This window comes from Colletotrichum jinshuiense, chromosome 3 (genome assembly GCF_051148585.1).
Source record: "Colletotrichum jinshuiense chromosome 3, complete sequence".
Lineage (NCBI taxonomy): Eukaryota > Fungi > Ascomycota > Sordariomycetes > Glomerellales > Glomerellaceae > Colletotrichum > Colletotrichum jinshuiense.
In genome coordinates, this window is record NC_139310.1 from 3,499,928 (window position 1) to 3,521,466 (window position 21,539).

The following is a 21,539-nucleotide window of genomic DNA, read 5'->3' on the forward strand; positions in this document are numbered from 1 at the left end:
GGCCTAAGGCTACCTACCTTAGGTACCTAAGCCACAAGGAGTGATAGACCCACCCACCAGACCCACCACGTGTGAGGCTGGTCGCACCTGCTCTCTGCCTTTCTGAGCTTGGACCATCTGAAAATCGAAGGGCAACGACGACAAGGCAGGGCGACTGCCATTCATTTCATCAACGTCTTTCCACTTCCTTACCATCAACTGACATAGCTGAAGCCTTGCACACACAACAGAGCGTGTCGCCAGCTTCGAACACCACAATGTCGGACATCGAATCCCTCCCCGAATCCCCTGCGGCGGCTATCGACCGCGACGATCACCTCGACAATGAAGAACCTCGTGAGGGTGCCGGGGGCGCCACTGCCAATGAGCTATCTGATGACGACCAGCTGTCAGAAATTGACGAGGACCAGTTCGAAGACTACGACCCAGAGACAGCCAATATTGAGGATCGACCAGTAGCCGTCGATGAAGATGTGGCCAAGACCCTGAAAGCCTCAAAGCGAAAGGTTGCAGAGGGCGCGAAAGCGAGGAAACCGAAGGAAGGACGCCGAGAAAAGAAAAGATCACGCGACGACGACGTGTCTGGGGACGTGGATATCGATGCGGGACGGCCGCCTCGCAAGTCGAGACGTGCTGCTGACGGCGAGAGGAAGCCGCGACCTAAGGCGGCCTCACCCCAGATCGATGACGAGTCGCATCTCACCCCCGAGGAGCGTAGACGGCGGGCAATCGATCGAGCACTAGATGCTGCTATGAAGGGACCCGCTAAGCGGAAGAAGAAGAAGGACGAAATTGTGGGTTGATTTTCTGATGCCTGGACTTGGATTCACTTGCTGACACCACATGACACAGGATTTGGAAGACGAAATTGACGAGCAGATCGCCGATCTCAAGGTTGCCATGGAGAGGGCTTGCGAGGCCGACAACACCGCACGCGAGGCTGGCCAACCAGCTGTTCACAAGTTGAAGCTCCTGCCTTCAGTTACCGGTCTCCTGAACAGGAATAACATCCAACACGCCATACTCGACCCTGACACCAACTTCTTGCAGCATGTCAAGTTCTTCTTGGAACCCTTGAATGATGGCAGTCTGCCCGCGTACAACATTCAGCGAGATATCTTCAGTGCCCTCATCAAGCTACCCATCGAGAAGGAGGCGCTCCTTAGCAGCGGTATTGGAAAGGTTGTCTACTTCTACACCCGCTCCAAGAGACCCGAGCCTAGCATCAAGCGCATGGCCGAGCGTCTTCTTGGTGACTGGAGCCGGCCAATTTTGAAGCGGACGGACGACTACAAGAAGCGTCACGTTGAAACGCGCGAGTTCGACTATGAGTACGTACTGCCTACCACGACACGCTTGCCAATCTCAATGCTAACTATCTTTTCTTTAGGGCTCTCAAGATGTCACAGCGCCAGACCGGAAGCTCCCAGTTTACACTTACACAACGGCCGTCCCAGTCGGCCAGGGAGTTGGAGCGGGAGGCTATGCTTGCGCCGGTCGTCACCTCGAATCGTGCTCGCCCTGGCGGTCTTCCCGACAGCTACACAATCGCCCCGAGGAGCACTTACGACGTTTCGCGTGCGCCGGAGCATCGCCCCATTGGTGCGGGTGGCTTGGAGGCGTTCCGCAAGATGACCCAAAAGAGCAAGAAGCGCTAAAGCACGCCGCTCCCTCGAGTGTTTTCTGGTGTGCGTGTTGACGTGTACTCATATCTCGGCTGCTGCAAGTTGATCCAGCGCGAAATTGTCTCGCCAGAGGCATTCTTGCATGCGGGGGGGATGTTTATTTCATTTTAAATTTGCTTTTTACACGAGCTCTACGAGAGATGGCTCGGCACCTGTATTTCCCGAGCATAAAAGGCGTTCCGGCTCTTGGTGGAAAGTGTTGGTCAGGGTCTCGAGGGTTTCGGAGGCATCTGACATTTCGAGCAACGAGCCCTAGAATGGCATGATTTGGCTTGTGCTCAGACGGCGGATAGGGCTCAAGCGACTTCACGAAAGACAATCCTGGTTTATCGACCAAAGAGTGCCTCATTTGCCACGAGTGATTCTGAATCCAAGGCGACGTGTACTTCCTGTACTGCGTGAGCGTATCTACATGTCTCGGTTGCACCTAACGGTGCATTGTCATTTCGGGATTTTCGACGGAGTGTACATGATCCGGCTTCTCCCCTTGGGAAGAGGGGAGTGCTTTTAATTTCTTGTCAGAGGTAATGAATTGATAGTACAAAGCTCAGAAAAGTCTCCAATGCTGGAAACGCCGATCACGCCGAGACCTTTCCAACCTCTTCTTCCCCCCGGGTCTCGCGGAGGCAGTGATGTGAGCAGATACCTCTTTGACTGGAGAATCCGCTTCGCATTTGCTGAGTCGGCGGGAGGGAGGCCGGTTGACTCGATCAAAAAATTCGACTTGGGCCTGATCTCCGCACTACTTTCTCGGCCCATCATCATGCCTCAACGTGACTGAAGGCTTTCTTGGTCACTCAAAAGGGATCCTGAACCAAGTCACAGAGGGAGGGGCGATGGAACAGTGTAACAAGGCTGTTATCAATCATGATGCATCCATCCCTCATTCCCCAGGCCCAGCACGGCACCACAATGCAAAGTTCACCTACGCCCCCTTCTCCCCAACCCGACAATGCAGGAGTCCTGCGAAAAGTGACAGATTTGTTGCCATTGTGTACTTAGAGCCCTGTCCCTCCAAAGTCATCGCATCTCACCCTGCCCTATCAATTCCCTCATGCCTCTTCTCTTCGATAATTCATCCGCGCATGCCACAACGTTTTTCATGCTGAATTCTCCAATATGTCTCTGTCAAAATAAATAAATAAGGGGTCTATCTATCCTTCATACTAGGAATCGACTAGATGTCAACGTCGTTCCCTCAGTGTTTGCTTCTTGCTTTTTTGCCCCCCCCACGTCATTTGAGGTTGCTTGATGATGTTATAGTTGTAGTGTAATAGCGTTCAAAGACGCATGTCTGTCTTTGGCACTGGCATGAAGAGCATAGCTCCATGCCCCGTGCTGTTACCGCTTCCAAGTATGTGCGGATCGGTTCAAACCAAATCAGATCCAATGCCGGAGACGAAGAGGTACATAATGCTGGCGAAGGGGGAAGGGGGCCGGTGACCGTTCAGAATAAATTAGGTTGATATCTTGGTGGCCCCCTTATATCGAAAGCAGACTTGATTACTTTCTTTCCCCCCTACCGTTTCCGCACCTCTGTCGACCAACCATCAATACCTTCGCCCCGGCTGCCCACTTCGAGCCCGTTGATTCGAACGCCTTTCATGCCGGGTGTGTCGTCCAGCCACAAGTGTCCCGCCATGCCACCGGCGTTGGCACGCTTATCGGGTACGAGCTCAAGCATGGGCGTCAGGAAATCGGCGATACGCTTCCCTTCCTCCTCCTTGAAGTGGTACTTTTCTCGGAGAACATCTGGTAGAGCCCAATGACGCAAGCGGTGGATGTTACGCAGCTCGCCTTTGCGGTTAAAGATCTCTTGAGACCACTTGCCTGACAGACACAACGACTTGGGGAAAGGCCCAAGAAGCTCAATGATTTGGGCGATGTGGTCGTCGTCCTTTCCATACTTGGTTCCCGATTGCGGATCGAAGAGGTAGTCGCCCGTAATCAGCTCAAACACCTGGAGAGGAGTGTTAGCACCGGAGCACGAGCATCGGCGTCATGCAGCAACAGAACAGGATGGCGCTGCACTAGGAAATCATACCATTGCGGCCATGCTCCACACATCAGTGCTCGCACCCCATTTCGCACCTAGTATGACTTCAGGTGACCGATACTGCCGGGTCTGGATATCATTCGTAAAGTGGTGGTTGGTCCAGCACGCATTGCCCAGGTCGGCAATCTTTACGCTAATAATGTCAAACGCATGAGCGTCCTCTGCCTTGCGCTTATCTCCAGAGGAAGGTGAGGTGTTCGTCTTATCGAGAGAAATACCGGAAACTTCTTTCGTGAGAAGATCGCTGCTCCGAGAAAAGGCGGTCAGCATCAGGTGTAAATAGAAAAAGGTCATACACAAATGTGTCGGGTGGGTGTTGTTCTCACGCTGTCTTCTCGCGCGTCTTCTGATCGGCGTCGCGCTTGGGGGAAGCTTCGCTGGACGTTTTGCCGCCTGTAGAGGGGAAAGAAAGTTAGCTTGTGTTTAAATGCTCCGAAAACGACCGTCAGGCTGAGGGTGAGTCTTTCGGATGGCGCAGCTCGCGGGGTGCAAGCGGGCAGTGCAGGAGCGTCGCATACCTTCATGCAGCATCTGGCCGAGACTTGTGTGAGAGTTGGTGCTTGGGAAGAGGTTGTTGTGGTTGAAGCTGGCGTTCAGAGGGGACGGCAGCGGCTGACTGCCGGTGATGAGAGTACGTCTCCTTCTTCGGCCGTTTCTGTTGTTCTCCTTGTCACTGGCATCGCTCTTAACCACCTTCTTGACAATCTGCTCGACATCGCCAATCTCAATGAGAACGTTTTCGGGCTTCAAGTCGGTGTGGATGATGCCGCATTCGCGGTGGAGGTAGTCGAGGCCCAGCAGCACCTGCTTGGCGATTTGCTTAACCAAGGGCATGGGGATGCCTCGGTGGTTCCATTTCTTAATCAGACCCAGCAAGTTCTCGCCCAAGACCTCAAATACCATGCATACGTGCGTGCCGTTGGGGCCCTTGTGTTCAAAAGAGTCGAGAAGGCTGACGACGTGCTTGCGGCCGGGGTGGTCAGGCTTGGCCTGGACAATCTTGTTGAGGAGTTTGATTTCGTCAATGGCGGTTTCGGTGTAGTGGGCGGCGGAGCGGACGACCTTCAAGGCTACGTGCTTGCCCGAGTTGTTGTCTCTGGACAGCCAGACGGTGGAGAAATGGCCCCATCCAAGTTTGCGCACGATCGTGTATTTGCCGTCCTTGAACTTTTCGCCAATCTGGACAGGGTGGTAACCGCCCTTGCAGTAATCCTCGGAATCTTCCTCGTCGGCCGTGTTCTCGGCGGGGTCCTCGCCGGATGATGTCGACGTCGGCGAGTTCTGCATGGCAGCGGACAATTGGTGGGTTCTGCCAGAGAAGAAGAAAACATTAGTTCTTGGTTCCAAAGCGTCAAGGCGAGCAGACGCATGCGGCGCAAAGAGGGGGAAAGTGTCGTCAAATACGTGATTAAAATAGCGGGGGTAGAGAATAGGCAGGTGAGAGGAGGGCGAAGATTTCACAGCGCCAGAGGAGCCAGGAAATGGAACAACTCTAGGGGGGGGAGAGTAGAGACCTTGTCTTGAGAAAGCTCATGTTTGCAACATTGCGCATCCAGCGCGAAACAAGCCTATGAGAGGAAAATAATACGGAGAGGCGGAGGAGGACCGAGCGACGGGGAGAGAAAAATCAAAACAAGAGGAAGAGGGAAAATAGCAAAAGAGGGCGGGATCCAGCACACGACTGGTGTCGCTCACAACATGAAAAAGCAGTGTAGTGACAGCGGCAAGTCCAGACGTGACCGGCTGGGGTGGGTAGATGTTTGGAAGGGAAAGAAAAGAGAAAGTGTCGAGGCGGGCGAGGCGAGGCGCGGGAACAATCAACCAGGCAAAAAGCAGCAGGTCAAGGTCATGAAAGGTGGTAGGTAAGGTATGTTTAGGTATGGTAGGTGTGCGTGCGGGCAGGTAAGGTCAAGTAGTAGTAGGCTAGGTAGGGTAGGTAGGTGGTAAGGTAGCAAAAGCAGGTAATAAGAGAGGGGAGGGGTCAGTGATGTGAGAGGAGAACCTGAACATGAACGGGGGGCAGAGGTGGTCTTGCGACGCACAGTCTGGGCCACCTTGGCCAGGGTCGGGTCGGGTCAGGGTCAGGGTGGACGGTGAGGGTCAGCGGGGGCGCCCAGGGCAGATCACCTCGCGTCAGCAACTTGCAAGTTGCAGTATCCCAGAGGCCTATGCCCAAAGGAAAGAGTAGTGTTGTTGACCTGACAGACCTTGAGGCAAGGAAAGGATGGGTATGGTATGGTGCTGGACGTCATTTGGCCAAAAAGGGCCCAGTGCAGTGCGATGCAGCGCAGTTCAGTGCAGTGCAGTTCAGTTCAGTTCAGCCCGGTCCAGTTCGTGCCCGTCCAGTTAAGTCAAGTCAAGTCCGGGTTGATGTCGCCTTCGAGAGAAGAGGTAACGATGAGAATATGCTTCACACAGCGCGCCAAGCATACCGGAACCTCGCCTCCCCTCACACGAGGGTTGACTGTCCGGGCCATCTCTTCTTCTCAGGCATCCGTCGCACAGGCGGAGTGTAGCGCAAGGCACGTCAACAATATGCACCTCATGTGCTGCGCATCGGGCCTGGCAGTAGTTGCGATGGAGGTGGTGGCGGCGGCGGCGACAGCTGGCGACCCGTAATATCGGTGGAGGAGCGGCCCTGTACTGTATGCAATCCCGTCTCGTCTCTAGGGTGGTGTTTTGCGCGCCAAAAAAGCGTCGATCACCGGCCAATGACTGCCCTGTGCAACAGCAAGCGGTGCATCCAATCCCGGTGACGGGATTCCCATTGGGTATCGGCCCCGCTAAGAGATCCAACTCCTTCTTGTCGTCGTCGTCGTCGTCGTCTTCTTCATCTTCTTATTCTTCTCTTTCACTGCGGTGTTGTCGTAGCGTCTTCGAATGCCGGCGGTCGCATCTTCCTGGATCGCCATGTTCCCACTTGCCAGGAAGTGAGACATGCTGCGCGGCGCGGCGCGGCGCTGCGCTCAGCACTGACTGCTTCTGCAATGCCATATCGGACTGAACTGAACCGGACTGGACTGGGCCTGCTAAACCTGACAACCCCAAACTGGACTGGTCTGGTTGGGCCCCATTATTACCCCCCCATACTCCGCCCCGCCACAGAGCACAGGGAAGTACGTGCGGCATCGGGCACAGCGCTTTTAAACAGGATAGAGGGGTAATTTCGGCCTGTGTAAATGAAGCTTGGGGCGCCAAATGGGAACAAACATTGAGGTAATAGAAAGCCGGCAGTTTGCATACTCACTCGCCATCGAATGACAGAAATAAAATAATACGAGTCCACGAAGAAAATACAATGCAAAAGAAAACGCTCTTAGTCAGACTTACGCAGGTGTCTCGGTAGTAATGATTGGCTTCAGGGCCTCCTTCTTGCGCTTCTTGGCCGCTGTCGAGTTGCCGTTGGCGTTGGCGGCTGCCGGCTGCAGAGGTTGTTGCGCAACCGGCTCCTGAGCCTGTGGAGTGCCGTTCATGATGGGCTGAGGAATGCGGAATATGGAATGTGGATTTTTGGAATGTCGTCCGAGTTGGGAGGTGTGGGGGACAGGTTGGGGGCAAGTCAAAGACTCGGTCCAGACAGACAGGTTGAGGTCAGCAGAGCGCACCGCCGAAGGCCTTCGATTGGCGATGTTTCGTCTGTGGCGACCAGCCGAAGCTAGGGGTACCCGATTGCAGAGAAACGGCCAGAAGCAGCTGTGTTGTGTGTGTGTGTGTGCTTCGATATTTCAGTTTCGTCCACAATATCCGGTCTTGCGCCCAAGGTGTGGTATCAAACAAGCTGCCTGACTGTAGGGACAGGTTTCCGCGGGGAATTCACGGTCGGGCAAGTCGTTGAGTGGTCGCTCAGCTGAGAGAGAGGGGAGAGGCGAGGAAACAAGAACGGATCCGATAGAGTCGGGTTAGGGAAAGAAGAACGAAAGATGACGAGAGGGATTTTGCGGACGAGAGGGGTGCAGTGTCGAGTACGATGGCGATAAACAGCGTGGCAACGGGATGGATCCACGGGGAGAGCGAAAAGAAAGTGTGTAACTGGATCAAGGCGCGTCCAGTCAGCAGCAGCACGCGGGCCGGCGACTGCGATTCATCAGGTGTCGCGCTGAGATGCGATGCGATGAGATGCGACTAGGTGGAATAATCCAAGTGCAAGGCGGACTTGAGCGATGCGCTGACGGCGTCCAAAAATCGGATAGTACGGCTGATATTGGTCAGGCGCTCGGGGATGCAATCTGGTGAATTGGGTGCCCTTGTAAGGTCTGGTAGTCGTTTTGGTTTTGGTTTTTTTTTTGGGGGGTGGTGGTTATTTTCTTCCGCAACTTGGGTTGGATGGAGGTCGGAGCCGGTCTCTCGGGCGCGTAGTGGTGATGTTGCGACCAGGTGTGCAAGGCGGAGGTCAACAAGAAGGAGAAAGTAGCAGCGTGAGTGGTTGATGGAAAGGTGCGGCAGCGTGGATTAGGATTGAGTTTTTTCTTTTTTTGAAGGGGTGTTGTTTGAATGGGACGAGGTGCGAGGTCGAGAATCTTTGGGTCGGAGTCGGGCAAGTTTGGTCGCGATGCGAAGGGCCGTCGATGTTCTTGGAGTGGCCAGGCCTTTGGAGGAGCGGGCGGAAGATGACGAGGTAAGCCGACCGAGCTGAGATTGGCAGGGTAGATGGGTAGGTAAGGTGAGGTAAGGCACGAAGTTGTGATTGGGGGAGGACGAGGAGAGACGGAAGATATGATGAGAACCGGGAAGGTGCAAGACACGACGAGGTGATGCGATGGGTTGGCGGGGCAGATAGCGTCCACGTCTCAGGTATGGGATCTCACTGCGGTCTCTCTTCTCTTTCCCTTCCTCTCTCTCTATCTCTATCTCTCTTTGTGTGTGTGTGTGTGTGTGTGTGTGTGAGTCGGCGCCGGGGCTTCTTTCCTCTCGCTGTCGGCCTACCTCGAGTCCCGTTTACGGGGAGGATGTGAGGACGTCATTGATGGGGTTGGGCATAGGAGACGGGCGAGAACTTGAATGCGACAAGCAGCTGATGCGACGGAATCGACACGGGTCTTGCAATTGGCGACCGCGGATGGATGGTGGGGTGGACGGGGGAACGGGGGGATGAAGAACACACAAGGCCGTGGTCGTGGCGTGGGAGGAGAGAAGGGGCAGTGCGGGAAGGCGTGGGGACTTCAATGGACCTGGACGGCCTGGCCTGGGATGGGAGGCAGGTAGAAGAAGTGCCTGCCTCCTTTGCTTCCAGGTTTGGCAGGAGACAACCAAGACAAGCACCCAAGTCCTCTCACGCAAGCATCTACGGGGTAGGTCTTGTTGAGAGAGCCGCTCCCTGCTGCTGCCGCTGCTGCTGCTGCGACCACTGCGACTGTCACTGTCACTGTCACGGCTCTGTCCAACCTCCCCTTGAACTCGACTTCTTTCGGCCAAGACGAACCGATAATTGAAACTGACGGCAGGCAGTGTTGGTGATGGAAGCAGGACTTGGCAGCAGCGGGAGATGGAAGCAGCGGGGAGATGGGCACGAAACAGCACCGCCAATATCATCCTCGATGCTGTCGCATGCGTTTCTTCAAAAACCGTGTCTTGCAGAGACGGCCTAGGCCCAGGCCCCGGGGGGCTCTCCAGATAACCCGTCACGGTTCAAGGTGCCGCCCGCCGCCAGACGACCCAACACGCTCAGAGCGGTTACCATGTCTCGTGTCAGAAAGAAGCATGAGCCAGAGGCATTGCATTACATTGCCTGCCTACTTGAGCATGGCAAGCATTCCACACTGGGCTTCTCTCGTGTTCCGGGCGCTTGCGGGAGCTTCCAGCATTACCTTGGGCGCCAGATCCGATTAGATAAGGTGTCACAGTCGATCAATACCGCGTTGCTGCTCGCCTTATCAGGGCGTTTTCCATTCTTATGGTTGGCACAGCGCGGGACGCCCACCCTGTGGGAATCGCCGCCGAGTCTTGAACCCATTGAGCCTATCACAGATGCACTGACGCACGCCATCATATCGTCACTCACTCACGGGTACACTGTGGGGATCACAGGGTAGGTTCCTGGCAAGGCAAGCAAGGTGAAAACGCTGAGGAATGGCTAATGCGAGGGTTGCCCAACGTGCCTTGTCTGTACCCTGATATATACGTCCCCATCAGGACCCTGACTCTGACCTCACTCACTCATGGGGAGAAGTGATGGGGAGAAAGTGCCTGGCTTTGTTTTCCCTTGTTGTTTTCTTCTCATTCGTTTTATTTGTCTCTCCCCTTACCCCTCCCCCTTCCTCTTCTTGCCTGGCCTTAACTTAAGTAACTGCAAGAGATGAATGAGTTGCGCGACATGCGGTAGCGTGTTGTAAGAACCCCCCCCCCCCAAATCCACGTACCCTTGAAACTCTACACGACCAGTCGATGTATCCCTGCCAATCTTTTTCTCACGAGTGCTTTGCAGTCAGTCCAATAGTTGAATCCACTTCAGCCCCGTGTCGCTCGCTATGTGTGTGCGACATGCGTTGCAACAAGGCGCTTTTGGCACTCGCCAAGAGGCTCGACGCAACCAGCTTTGTCTGCATCTCGACAAGTTTCTCAACCCCTTGGCCCCCCTCGTCCCGCAGCTTCTCTCCTTTCGCCCCTGTCTCCCGAGTTTCTTTGTCAAGTGAGTCGTTTGCGGAACATTGGAGCAACGATTCCAATCTCATGAAATCTGCCATTCCAAGACTCCGGGCCCTCGGGCTTGTCTAATTGGACCGAGTTGAAGGGCCTAACCAACACAGACAGGCTTCCCCCATGTTCACTCGACCCCTCCATTGCGAGTCGGGAAAGTCTCCAACAGACTTTTTCCTTGGATCTTGACCGCATTCTTACCCACGCCGCTGGGCCCGGGGGGGGGAAGGTTTGCCAACTCTGCTCAAATTTTTTCAATTTTCAGAATTTTTTTAATTATTTTTCCCCCTCCTCCTTTTCCCTCTGCTTTCCTCTGATACTGTTGACCTACCCATTGTGTCGCTTTCCCGAGCCACGTCTGTCCACACCGCCATGTCATCAGTCACTTACCATGAGACGCAATGCCATTTGACGTCTACCGACCGATACTCTCAACCTTTCATCCGATAAGCACCATGTCATTGGCCCACACCCTCGGTCACACGGCTAGTCGAGGTGATGGCTCAGGCACCGCGCCTGATTGGCAGCTTCTATTTCTCCTTGGCGCTCTTTGCGGGTAGTATCCCAGACGTACAGTACGCAAGTAAGACAGACCAGACCGATCCCTGCGTTTGGTCTTGATGACCTCGCTGCCGCCCCAGAACTGGCACCCCGCACAGCCCATGTGAGCACCTCGCTGCGGCTGGCCCGCCTGTCGCCTGCCATACAGCTTGGCCAGCGTCCTTCGGAGCCTCAGGTCCGACTTCAGTTGAGAGCCGGTTGCTGGTTCGACTCTCCAGTGCCAAGTTCCCTCGAGCTGTCACGTTTGAAAAAGTCAACGACGCGTGGGAAGCTCGAAAGCTCGGGCCCCCTCGCCGTTGCTGAGAAGCCGCGTTCCTGCCGCATGTCATGTTTGAAGATAGCTCTTCCGCCGTCGCCCCCCGTCCTTGGCGTTCTGGTTGCTGAACCACTCACCAAGATCCGTGTTCCGATGGTCGAAAATCACATCTAAAACCACACCAAATAGCGCGCCGCCAGAGGTGGACGCATTATCTTCCGCAAAAAGCGGATGGATGGGCCGCGTGCCCATACTTGCAAGATCAGGTCCCGGCACGTCTCTTAACCCGGCCTCACATAGAACCAGGCCTGGAACTCCCATCTCTCACTGTCCTCTCTCACAGTCCTCTGGATTCGCAGAAACATACATCGGTCAACTGCGGCATACAATGATCACCGTTGCATAGACCGCGGGCTGTCCCTAGTCTGCAAGAACAACGCCAATGTTCCCTGGTGACAATACTCTGGTTGAAAGTTCAAGTCCCGAGTACCTCGACTCAATGACCAAAGGCCGTCTGTCGTATATCCTTTTGTTTTCTCTGCATTCAGCTTCCGTCGTCCTAAATCCATCTTCGAGGCCAACATCAATCCACTGCTTTGTTCCGTTCCAACAACAAAGCCCGTAGGTGAGAACATTGCCCGTGCTACGTCTTTGGCCAGCAACCCTCGCCTTCAGCCCTTCACAACCCAGTTCTCATTATATGTCCCAAGAAAGTGTCGGCGGCAGCTCTACTCCGGCGGCGCTTCGATCACTGTCTCAATTCACACCATTACTTCTCCTGTCATTGCCAAACACTTGACAACCTCTTGGTCCATTTCACCGGCGCCCCATCGTATCGGGTTTGGGTATAACCGCCATGTACACTGAAGACATGAACAGATGCCACGGTAACATCTCTGGGCATGTAAACTATGGCACGGATGATTACATTACTAGACTCATGAACTCGTCTCTGCAGGAACGGCATTTGGACCCAAGATGGCAATATGACGGTCCTATGGCTGCAAATGACACTTTCTTCGAGGTCGCCTTCGCCAAAAGCTCAAGAAGGCAGACAGCGTGGCCCAACGATTACTGGTTCCGGTCCGTACAGACTCGCGACGATCCTTTCAAGTCGGGTATTGCAGTCCATGCTGGCTTGGCCAAGCTGGCTAGAAAATATTACGTCCACGTCAACGGCTTGCACAGCTTCATGCGCTTCCCTCCGGCCAGGGCGGCGGTGCGCACTCTTCTCATCGAGCTAGAACACGCCGAAGCACAGCATGGTCCTCGGCTGGACGAGAGCGACATTGTCGGCGGAGCCGACGAAATAGTGTGCAATGCCCATCCATCAGAACGGCAAACCTTCCTGGCGCGGACCACCACGTCTGGGACCGACTTTGCCGACAGAGCCCTGATACTGTGCCTTGTCAAGCTGTATTCTCACTTGGAAGCTTGGGATTCCTGGCAGTTCGGATATGGCGGTCGTCGCTCTACTCTGGAGATACTTTTGGCGATCATTGGCCTCTTCTGTGACGCGTGGGTTCATGCTCCAGTTATTGACATTTCCTGGGCTCGTCTCGGTAGGAATCCAATCCCCTCTTTCCTCTCCAACGATGCCGTCAACGACGTCGGACCAAGCTCTTCTCTCGCCCTCACGCCCGAGATCTGGTTTGAATGGTCACTCCTCTTTGACCCCTGGATCAGACGAACTGACGCAACACTGCTTCTAGCTCCCGACGAAGATGACGACGATGAAGAGAAACCCGTACCAGACAACAACAGCAAGCCCGCCATCGTTCCCGTCTTGGTGGCCCAAGTATCAGAACCGGAGCCCGATAAGGAAGGCCGCGTTGTTGTAAAGTGCAACAGCAGACCCGACGAGGAGCGCTGGGCCTTCAGGGCCCTCCTCGACTCCAAGTGGACGGGCAAGTCGCCGCGCACGGGGCTGATGTACCTGGTCGACTGGGAGTACGCGGAGTCGACGTGGCAGCCCGCGAGGGACCTGCAGGGCTGCGACTCGTGGGTGCTCGAGTTCCATCGGCTGCATCCTGGGAAGCCTGGGCCGGTGTCCCGGCTGAGGCGCTTTCTGTGATGGCCCGTCCAGGTACCCGATGGCGTTGGGAGCTGTGCGGCTTTTGGTGTCGATTCCAGCCAGGCATGCCGCCCTGGCCTTGCGGCACTGACTGATAGCAGACTGGGCCAGCCCTTTGATCATTGGATAAAGACCCCTGATAGCGTTACATCTTGTTTTCCCTTTCGTTTTTTCCTTTGGGTAACTGTGTACAGCACTGGTTGCCATTGAACCATCATCTTGAAATAACCTGCACCGCAACCACCTTCGTCTTCACCATTGATGTCATGAGCCAATAGCTTCAGCGGTATCGGTCTGTCCCAAGAAAACATGAAACAAATCCGTCTGTATAGCACTGTTATCGTCTGCCGGGAATGGATGGGAGGGATTCCCAGTTATGAAGCCAATGTCGCCCGCAGCGGCTGGGCTCACACGCCTCGTAAGGTCCGTATAATAATGGTCGGCTGCAGGCAACGGCACCCCATCAACCCTATGGCTGCTTCAGCTTATGCTCCGTTACGATCTTAGATCATCATTTCTTTGTCTAACATAGTGCGTGGGCTGGAGGTGTGCCGTACTGAACGGAGAACTATATTCTAGAACTCTGTGCTTCGTTTGGACTTCATTCTGCTACAAAGTTGGCTTGCCTGCCCGGGTGCCCGCCCAGCAGTTCATTATCAGCAGGAATTCATCGATATGGCTCTGACTAATTTTGTAGGGTAGAGTGGGAAGCTTGGTTGGACCAGCATATACCGCTGCACTGCGGCAAGTGGGCGGGCGTCCTGGTGGACCATGGGCCGGGTCTTGACTATGAACTGAGACATAGCAAGCATTACCATGCTGCCAGTGAGGCTGGGACTGACAGGACAATTCGAGAAACGAGAAATGGACCGCCAAAGTTGCTCGGCATCCCAGTGGGTTAGTTTAGAACCCTGCCTGCCTGGCTTATGCAGATCGGTTGGTTGCTCTGCTGCATCGTGGGGTTCCCGCAACTATGAAACCAAAATCGCACGCAGAGAAATCATATGGATTTCGTTGAGGCGTTGGCACGGAAACATTTAGGAATGCTTGATTCGATTCGAGTGTTAAAGCTTGTGCTCCGTACCTAACGTCAACGGGCTTCGGCCCGGGCCCGTGCCGTCGGGTCTAAATTCCACACGACGCCGGTGTTTTTATGGAGCACATGGGCTGACCGGCCTCCCAGTGCATGCATCTTGGTCGTGGGCTCTGGGTAAGGAGAGCTCATCTCCCAGGCGGGATGCGCGGCAGAACCTTATAATTAATAATTGACATGCCTCGAGCACCAAACTGTGGGCGCCGTGTCTCAGTGTTTTCCGACGGATTCCCCCGTCTGACTCATGATCTTGACTTGAAGATAGCTCCCAGCAAAGCACACTTGGCGGGTCTAGAGCTGCATACCAGCTCAGGCCTGTGCGCCGTAGCTTGTTGTTGTTTTTTGCGCTAAAGCAGCAATCCTCACCGAGCTACTGGTAATACCAAACACGATCGCACGGCTGGCTTATCGTATGACGTGGAAGAGTCTCGTGACCACCGATTACTGGATGGTCCGTCGCGGCCGATGCCACCCTGCTGCTCGACTTATCGAGGCTGGCATGTGACGCTTGTGAGGGCGATACGGGAGCCGCTGTCACTGGGATGATGTCACTCGCCTACCTTGCTTGGGTGTTCATCCCTCAGTTGCAGGTCCAGATTGCCGGACTTGCCAATGGGATGTGGTATTGGGAGCTCGGTGAGCTAGCTAGCTACCGGTAGTAGCAAACACGAGCCAGCTTGTGTGGCCCAAGGTACTAGTCCTTCTCGGGCCCTTTGCTGAGCGGTGCGAAGTAGTTAGCCGGCGGGGACAATTGGGTTTGGGCGGTTGGCTGCCAGTCGATGGCGATCGGTGATCAGAGATGCACTGCTTACTCACTCTCGCAGCAACCATTTGACTCGGACCGTCTGAGGAAGCAACGGTGGCACGGAGATGACATGGTGTACTGGGTGGTGCAGTGCAGCGTTGGGGTGACATGCAAGAATGATTGAGAGGCGAGTGGGCTGACTCCGCATTCTAGTACCCAGAAAACATTCCGAATTCTCGCGGAGAGAAGGAAGCCACCGACTGATGAGAGAAGGGGGGTTAACAGCTCGAGGCAGGAGGGGCCGGATCGCAGGATCGAGTGCAGTCGGGTGTGTGTGTGTGTGTGCTGCTGCAGCTGCTGCAAGGAACCGCAGTGCCGCAGTGAGTCGTGAGCACTGGGGAGCACCCTAAAACCTCGGTCAAACGGCTCGCCTCAACAAAGTCTTGTTCCTAGGCAACTAGGTAGGGGACCGGTCTCGAGGGATCGGCTAGCCGAATCCCCAGAAAAGTAGCTGCGTACGACTACCTAGGCACTTGCCCAGATAGGAAAGAGTACATCCGACTCCCACGGTGCAAAGTACCCTCCAGCAGTGCATACCTCCCTTCCCCCCATTCCCCTCCCTTATCGATAACGACCCTCCGGAGATACGACCCGGGGTCCTGCGCAGACCACGGCACAGTTCCAGTCAGTTCGACTCAAAATCGTCGAGTGTTCCCACAATCTAAACCCCTCCCCCCCTCCGATGACCTCCCCCTCCTCAACTCCGAAGCGAACTGACCGGCACAAGGCGAACCCTGCGGCGACACCAACCCGATCAACCCGTTGCGCAACCTCCCCAGCCGTCCTCCGGGCTCTCGTGAACCCTGCCACCTCGCTCTTGGACCCCCCAATTCATGACTTGCGCCGTCCCAAGCCACCTCCGTCTAGCCTCCGCGCGCTGGATGAAAAGCCCATAAAGACCGAGCATGTGCCCCGCGCCCGACCATGAGGGCTCAGCGATCGAGGATCCCCGACCCGACGACGAACACAACAACGACAACACCCCCGAGCCCGCAGTTCTGGCTGGCGCCGACACTCGCACGAGAGCCCGGACCATGACGAGCACCCAAGAAATCGACAATACCATTATTCGACCGGGCTCCGTCCGAATCAACGTCAAGGGCGCCTTCATCGTCGACCCGGACGCGAGTTCTCCGAGGGACAATGGCCGAGGATCGCCGACCCACCACGAGACGAGCGATATTCGCCTGCCCAACCACCATGCCGTCGTGAGCCATATTGCCGTGGATGTATGCGACTCTCTCCCTCGCTTCCTGTTTCTCGTGCCTCCGCTAACACGTCGTCGCACAGATCGGCGGCTCCCTCATCAAGCTCGTTTACTTCACGCGCGAAGCCCATTCCACCGAGCCCGGCGGCCGCCTCAACTTCCTCAACTTCGAGACCGACCATATCGACGACTGCCTCGAGTTCATGCGCCACCTGAAGGATAAGCAGCAGACCCTCAATGGCTCCCAGCCGAATGAATTGAGTGTCATGGCTACCGGCGGTGGCGCATTCAAGTTCTACGACAAGATGCGGGACGTCCTGGGCGTCGACGTGCTGCGCGAGGAAGAGATGGAGTGTCTGATCATTGGTAAGTCTGCCAATTGCGACTTTCGAGATCGCGGTACCCTAATTACTGGCGGGTGCGCTTCTAGGCCTTGATTTCTTCATCACCGAGATACCCCGCGAGGTTTTTACCTACAGCGAAACCGATCCCATGCATTTCGTCGAGCCCTCGGAAAACATCTACCCCTACCTCCTCGTCAACATTGGCTCCGGAGTCTCGCTTCTCAAGGTTTCGGGTCCCCGCGATTACCAGCGCGTGGGCGGAACCTCGCTCGGCGGCGGCACACTGTGGGGACTCCTCTCCCTCCTCACGGGAGCTCGCACCTTTGACGAGATGCTCGACCTGTCGGAACGGGGTGACAATGCCAAAGTGGACATGCTTGTCGGCGACATCTACGGCGGTGACTATGGAAAGATTGGTCTCAAGAGCACCACGATTGCCTCGTCTTTTGGCAAGGTCTTCCGCATGAAGCGCACTGCGGAGAACGAAGCAGAAGACCACGGCGGGCTACACAATGGCGACAACAAAATAACCGCTTCCTCTTCTACACATTCTGCAGGTCCAGCAGACGAGGATCACCACGACGCCGCGGGGCACGATTCAGACGGGCCGTTTTCTGGCGCCGACATTTCCCGGTCTTTACTGTACGCCATCTCCAACAATATCGGCCAGATCGCCTTCCTTCAGTCTCAAATCCATAACCTCGATCATATTTACTTTGGAGGCTCGTTTATCCGCGGTCACCGGCAAACGATCAACACCCTCAGCTACGCTATCAAGTTCTGGTCGCAAGGCAAGAAACAGGCTTATTTCCTCAGGCATGAGGGCTACCTTGGCTCTGTGGGAGCCTTCCTCAAGCGTCAACCTCGGAACTGGGGCCGCCGCGGCTCTTTTGAACAAGCGGATCCCCTTCAGCGACGGCTTAGGGAGCGCATGGTGCACGACGCTGAGATGCAGAGCCTTGTGGATGACTACGCTTCGGAATCGGGTCGCGATTAAATGGACAGGGATGGGGGGTTTATTTATTATTCAACAAAAGGAGAGAAGACAGACGCGGTTGACTTTGAGCTATTGGGCGTTGTGCGGTTGGGGCACGGTATATTCTGGCATTTACGATTCTCGGCGGCGGGGCATTTGCACACTGTCGAAGAAGTTGGAAGATATGGCGGCTTGGGTGGCCAAGTTTTCGATACATACCATTATACTTATCACATACTTACCAGTTTAATGCTATCATTTGAGGCCCAGCCAGTCTGTTGAATCAGACTGGCCACGGACTCTCGGCATACTTTACTTTACATTCCAACCTAATCAGAAGTCGCCCAAGACAACAGGATCATAAATCCAACACCAACGCATGCGCATGCTGGAACTTTAACGGCCCAAGGCAGAGCATCAAACTATCTGAACATGGGTTGGTGGCTTATGTGCAGGGTTTACGCTGCTGCTGACGTTGGAATTCGGGGAAGATGGAGCTCAATGCATGACAAGTTGAGCCGAGCAACACCAACAGCGAGCGCCACACAAACCGGACTGTGCCTTTTTGGCTTGGCAGTTACCTTCTATTGGTACAGGTGATTCCTCGTTGTACATTCTGTTGACTTCCCTTGGGCAACTTTTGGAATCTTGCAGACTGGCTGTTAGATACTCACTTCTCCGTCCCGATCATGGCTACGCGACTTTCCAGGCCAGGCGAGAAGATCACTGTCGGCCATTTAAACAGAGTGAAAGAAAGCACCCTTTTAATCGGTGTTGATAACCTGCGTCAACTTTCATCCAGAAATGGTCCATGGCAGCGTTACAGCATAGTCAACTGGCTCTATCCTGGCCTTCCTTCCACTGCCCTTCCGACTCTCCATGTTTCCGAACCGTCGCTGCCCATGTACGATGAGGGAGAATCCGGACATGCCCCCTCCGTGATCCTCCAAAGGCCGTCAGCTTACAGTGCTGATGTTTTCGGTATGCGGCATTCTGTGTCCAGCGAAGACAACCACTCCCCTTTTCGGGATACTCTTCATTGCCACGGGTGTGAGACTCTCATCGTCGGACATTACAGTAGCGTCCTTGTGAGACCAAGCTTTCCTGATTCTCACTTGGAAGTTTAGAGAAGCCAGTACACCTTGTTATTAATCAAGCAGACGAGTGAGAGAAAACCTTACCTCTAGTATCCGAGCTCGGTTGCTTGGAATATGTTCACAGGCCCGATGTTAGAGACCCCAAGACGAGGCGACAACACAGCCTTCAGGCAAAGAACAAACCGAAAAAAAACCCCATCTGCTCGGTTATACTGTCTGATTCTTAATCCCTTGAAAGTACATCCCGTTAGCTTCCCACGCCCTGGCGTGTTCATATTCTGTACAAGTAGTCGCGCAGAGCCGGCGACTTGCAAGAACTGAAGCAGAAGCCCAGCGTCCAAGGAAGTCAGACATTATCTAGGACGGAAGAATATCCAGAGAGCCTGGATAGTCCGTGAAATCACACTGGCTTCGATCCCTGCCATTGTTTACAGGGGCGAAATTGATCCATCGGGGCCATTTGCTGCAGGTTCTATACTATTCCGATGACTCCGAGGCTTCGTTCTAGGCCGATCTAAGATGATCCAAGGATGGCTTCTTCTTCATTTGCGATGCGCAGTCGAAGCAAGCAAGCCGTCAGTCATTATCGAACTTGGACCTCCGTTGACGCCTGGCGGACTCTAGTTCGCCGAAGACGTTGCCCTCGCCGCCACACATCGCCGCCTCAAAGCGTGTTCTCCGAGACCGCCGTGCAGCCGTCCCCATAGATGGGGCCTCTATTGCCCTGCAAGCTGTGCCTCACGGTCTGATTCATCTCCCTTCCAGGAGCTGGCTATGTAAAATCATTGGGAGACGTACACTGCCAGTTGTTCCTGAGTATGCTGCACCTCAATGAAGCTTATGGCCACCAGTCTTCTCGTCAACCCCGTACAAAGGGAGGCTCTCGGGGGTATTGTTGGACTACCCAGCCAAAATACGGGCAGGCGGTCAGGCCGCGGGAAGCGGCAGCAGTCAGGCCCGGAGATTCTACCTCCGGGCCGCCAACGGCGATATCTTCACAACTGCTGCTTCCACTGGCTGCCTCTCTTTTCTTCCATCTACAACAACCAGAATACAGTACCAGTTTTGCTCTTCAATCGATCTTCCACCCGTACGGGTATCCTGTGATACCAACAGGTATCATCGTGCCCTCCCTCCGGCTGGAAAATCGTTTAAAGGCGGCTACCGCCTGGAGTCAGAGTCAGAGTATGTATACAACTAACCCGTCTCACTCAACGCGTCTCCTGGATACTGTTTCCCGTTCCCATCATCCTCTCCACCACCACCGAGGATATTACATATGTTCTTGCCAATCGATTACGAGCGCAACACAAACACCACACCACAATGCCCCGGGAGAGCCAGCCAGCCAGCGCATGGCAGAACGCAACCCCCCTTCCAGACCTTACACTTAGCCAAGGGTGCTCTCGCTGAAGGGTTGTTCCATAGCCTCCAAAAAAAAGGACGGCGCTGGCTGTCTCTGTACGTTAGCCCGTAGAATCAGGCGCAGCTTCATGGCCAGACGGAAGCTCGGGGGTTCGGCCCGCCGTATACTTCCTTCGGCCATGTAAACTCGCGCTCCCCCGCGGCGTAGCCGTCATGGCAGCACTGGGGCGCGGCCGAGGACGTGGCAAGGACCGCGTACGTTGCCGCTCGCCCCGCGCTTCCTTACTTACTTCCCTCCACGAAGAGTGATAGACTTGTTTGGGCCCAACCCTTGTACCTACAGTGTGTCGGTTCGTCGACTCTCATCTTGCATGACCGAAGCAACCGGACAAGCACTCCTGGTCACGACACCCGGGTCGTGCAAGCACTGCAGACGGGGGCATGTTGGACGAGGCTACACGCCACTGGATGGGAGTAAACGGCTCAATATATTCCACCGTCGAGGCAATGGCATGCACTGGTAGCTGAAGTCCATGCTTGGCGTAAGGACCCCCCCCTCTCCTTCAACCGGCCGTCCATCCCTGTGCTGCCTGCAGCATAGCGGCCCGCCCAGCACCATGTGCGCGAACAGCCTTGTCGTGCCGATTTACCTACCCTGGCCAAGTCGAAAACGAAAGCTCACTCAGTCGGAAAGGGGGGAGGTGGTATCGAAGACGTGAATGAATGTGTATGTGCGCCTGTGCGTGAGATGGGTGCATTGGCACATTGGCCAAGCTCATTTCCGGGCTCGTCTCAACTACATCGTCACATGACTCGCTGGGCGGCGCATCCGATGGGAGCGGTTGGCCTCCATTGCGACCACTGCGATTGCCTACACATTCTTTTTTCCCCCCTACGTAGCTAGGGCCAGAACCATTCGGGGGTTGCAAGCTAGTAGTTTGTGAACTCGGGCGCAGTCATTTAGTGATGGATAGATAGATACATGTCACACATCACATTTGGAACCAAGAAGGGAAGAAGAATTTTGTAGAGCGCATACTTTATTCCTCTTGCAAGGAAAACTATTAACTATTACACATCCAACCAGCCAGGGTATATTTCACTGATTCCAACCCCTCCCACTGCATCCTTTTTGATACATTGCTCCATCTACAAGGACCAAATAAAGGAAAAGAAAATATACAGGAGAGAGAGCTAGAGCCAGAACTGTGTTCAGTCCCTTTTTGATGCGCTCTGTTCGCGGCCAAGTTTGTTGTGATAAAAATATGGATGTCTAGAGGTATGTTATGAACACCTATGTTCCAGACCAACCACCTATGCAATTGTTTGTTTCGTAAGGATCGTAAGAATGGTATGTATGATTGCGGGCTTGTAGATTACAGAGTTT

At 54.7% G+C, this 21,539-nt stretch overlaps 4 protein-coding genes across 4 annotated transcripts; 3 read left to right on the forward strand and 1 right to left on the reverse strand.

Annotated features, from left to right (window-relative positions):
- Positions 1–257: 257 nt before the first annotated feature.
- On the forward strand, positions 258–1,658 carry EsH8_III_000969 (transcription factor SPN1; the record flags this gene model as incomplete). Its single annotated transcript, XM_083262694.1, has 3 exons — positions 258–794; positions 853–1,331; positions 1,391–1,658. The coding sequence occupies 3 exons, from the start codon at positions 258–260 to the stop codon at positions 1,656–1,658; spliced, it is 1,284 nt and encodes a 427-aa protein (XP_083123181.1).
- Positions 1,659–3,204: 1,546 nt separating this feature from the next.
- EsH8_III_000970 (kinase-like domain-containing protein) lies at positions 3,205–7,214 on the reverse strand (the record flags this gene model as incomplete). Its single annotated transcript, XM_083262695.1, has 5 exons — positions 3,205–3,645; positions 3,730–3,985; positions 4,068–4,134; positions 4,260–5,050; positions 7,072–7,214. The coding sequence occupies 5 exons, from the start codon at positions 7,212–7,214 to the stop codon at positions 3,205–3,207; spliced, it is 1,698 nt and encodes a 565-aa protein (XP_083123182.1).
- A 4,848-nt stretch (positions 7,215–12,062) lies between these two features.
- Positions 12,063–13,265, forward strand: EsH8_III_000971 (chromo domain-containing protein; the record flags this gene model as incomplete). Its single annotated transcript, XM_083262696.1, has 1 exon — positions 12,063–13,265. One exon carries the CDS (start codon positions 12,063–12,065, stop codon positions 13,263–13,265), a length of 1,203 nt encoding a protein of 400 aa, XP_083123183.1.
- A 2,803-nt stretch (positions 13,266–16,068) lies between these two features.
- EsH8_III_000972 (type II pantothenate kinase) lies at positions 16,069–17,711 on the forward strand (the record flags this gene model as incomplete). Its single annotated transcript, XM_083262697.1, has 3 exons — positions 16,069–16,392; positions 16,454–16,736; positions 16,801–17,711. The coding sequence occupies 3 exons, from the start codon at positions 16,069–16,071 to the stop codon at positions 17,709–17,711; spliced, it is 1,518 nt and encodes a 505-aa protein (XP_083123184.1).
- Between the last annotated feature and the right edge of the window lie 3,828 nt (positions 17,712–21,539).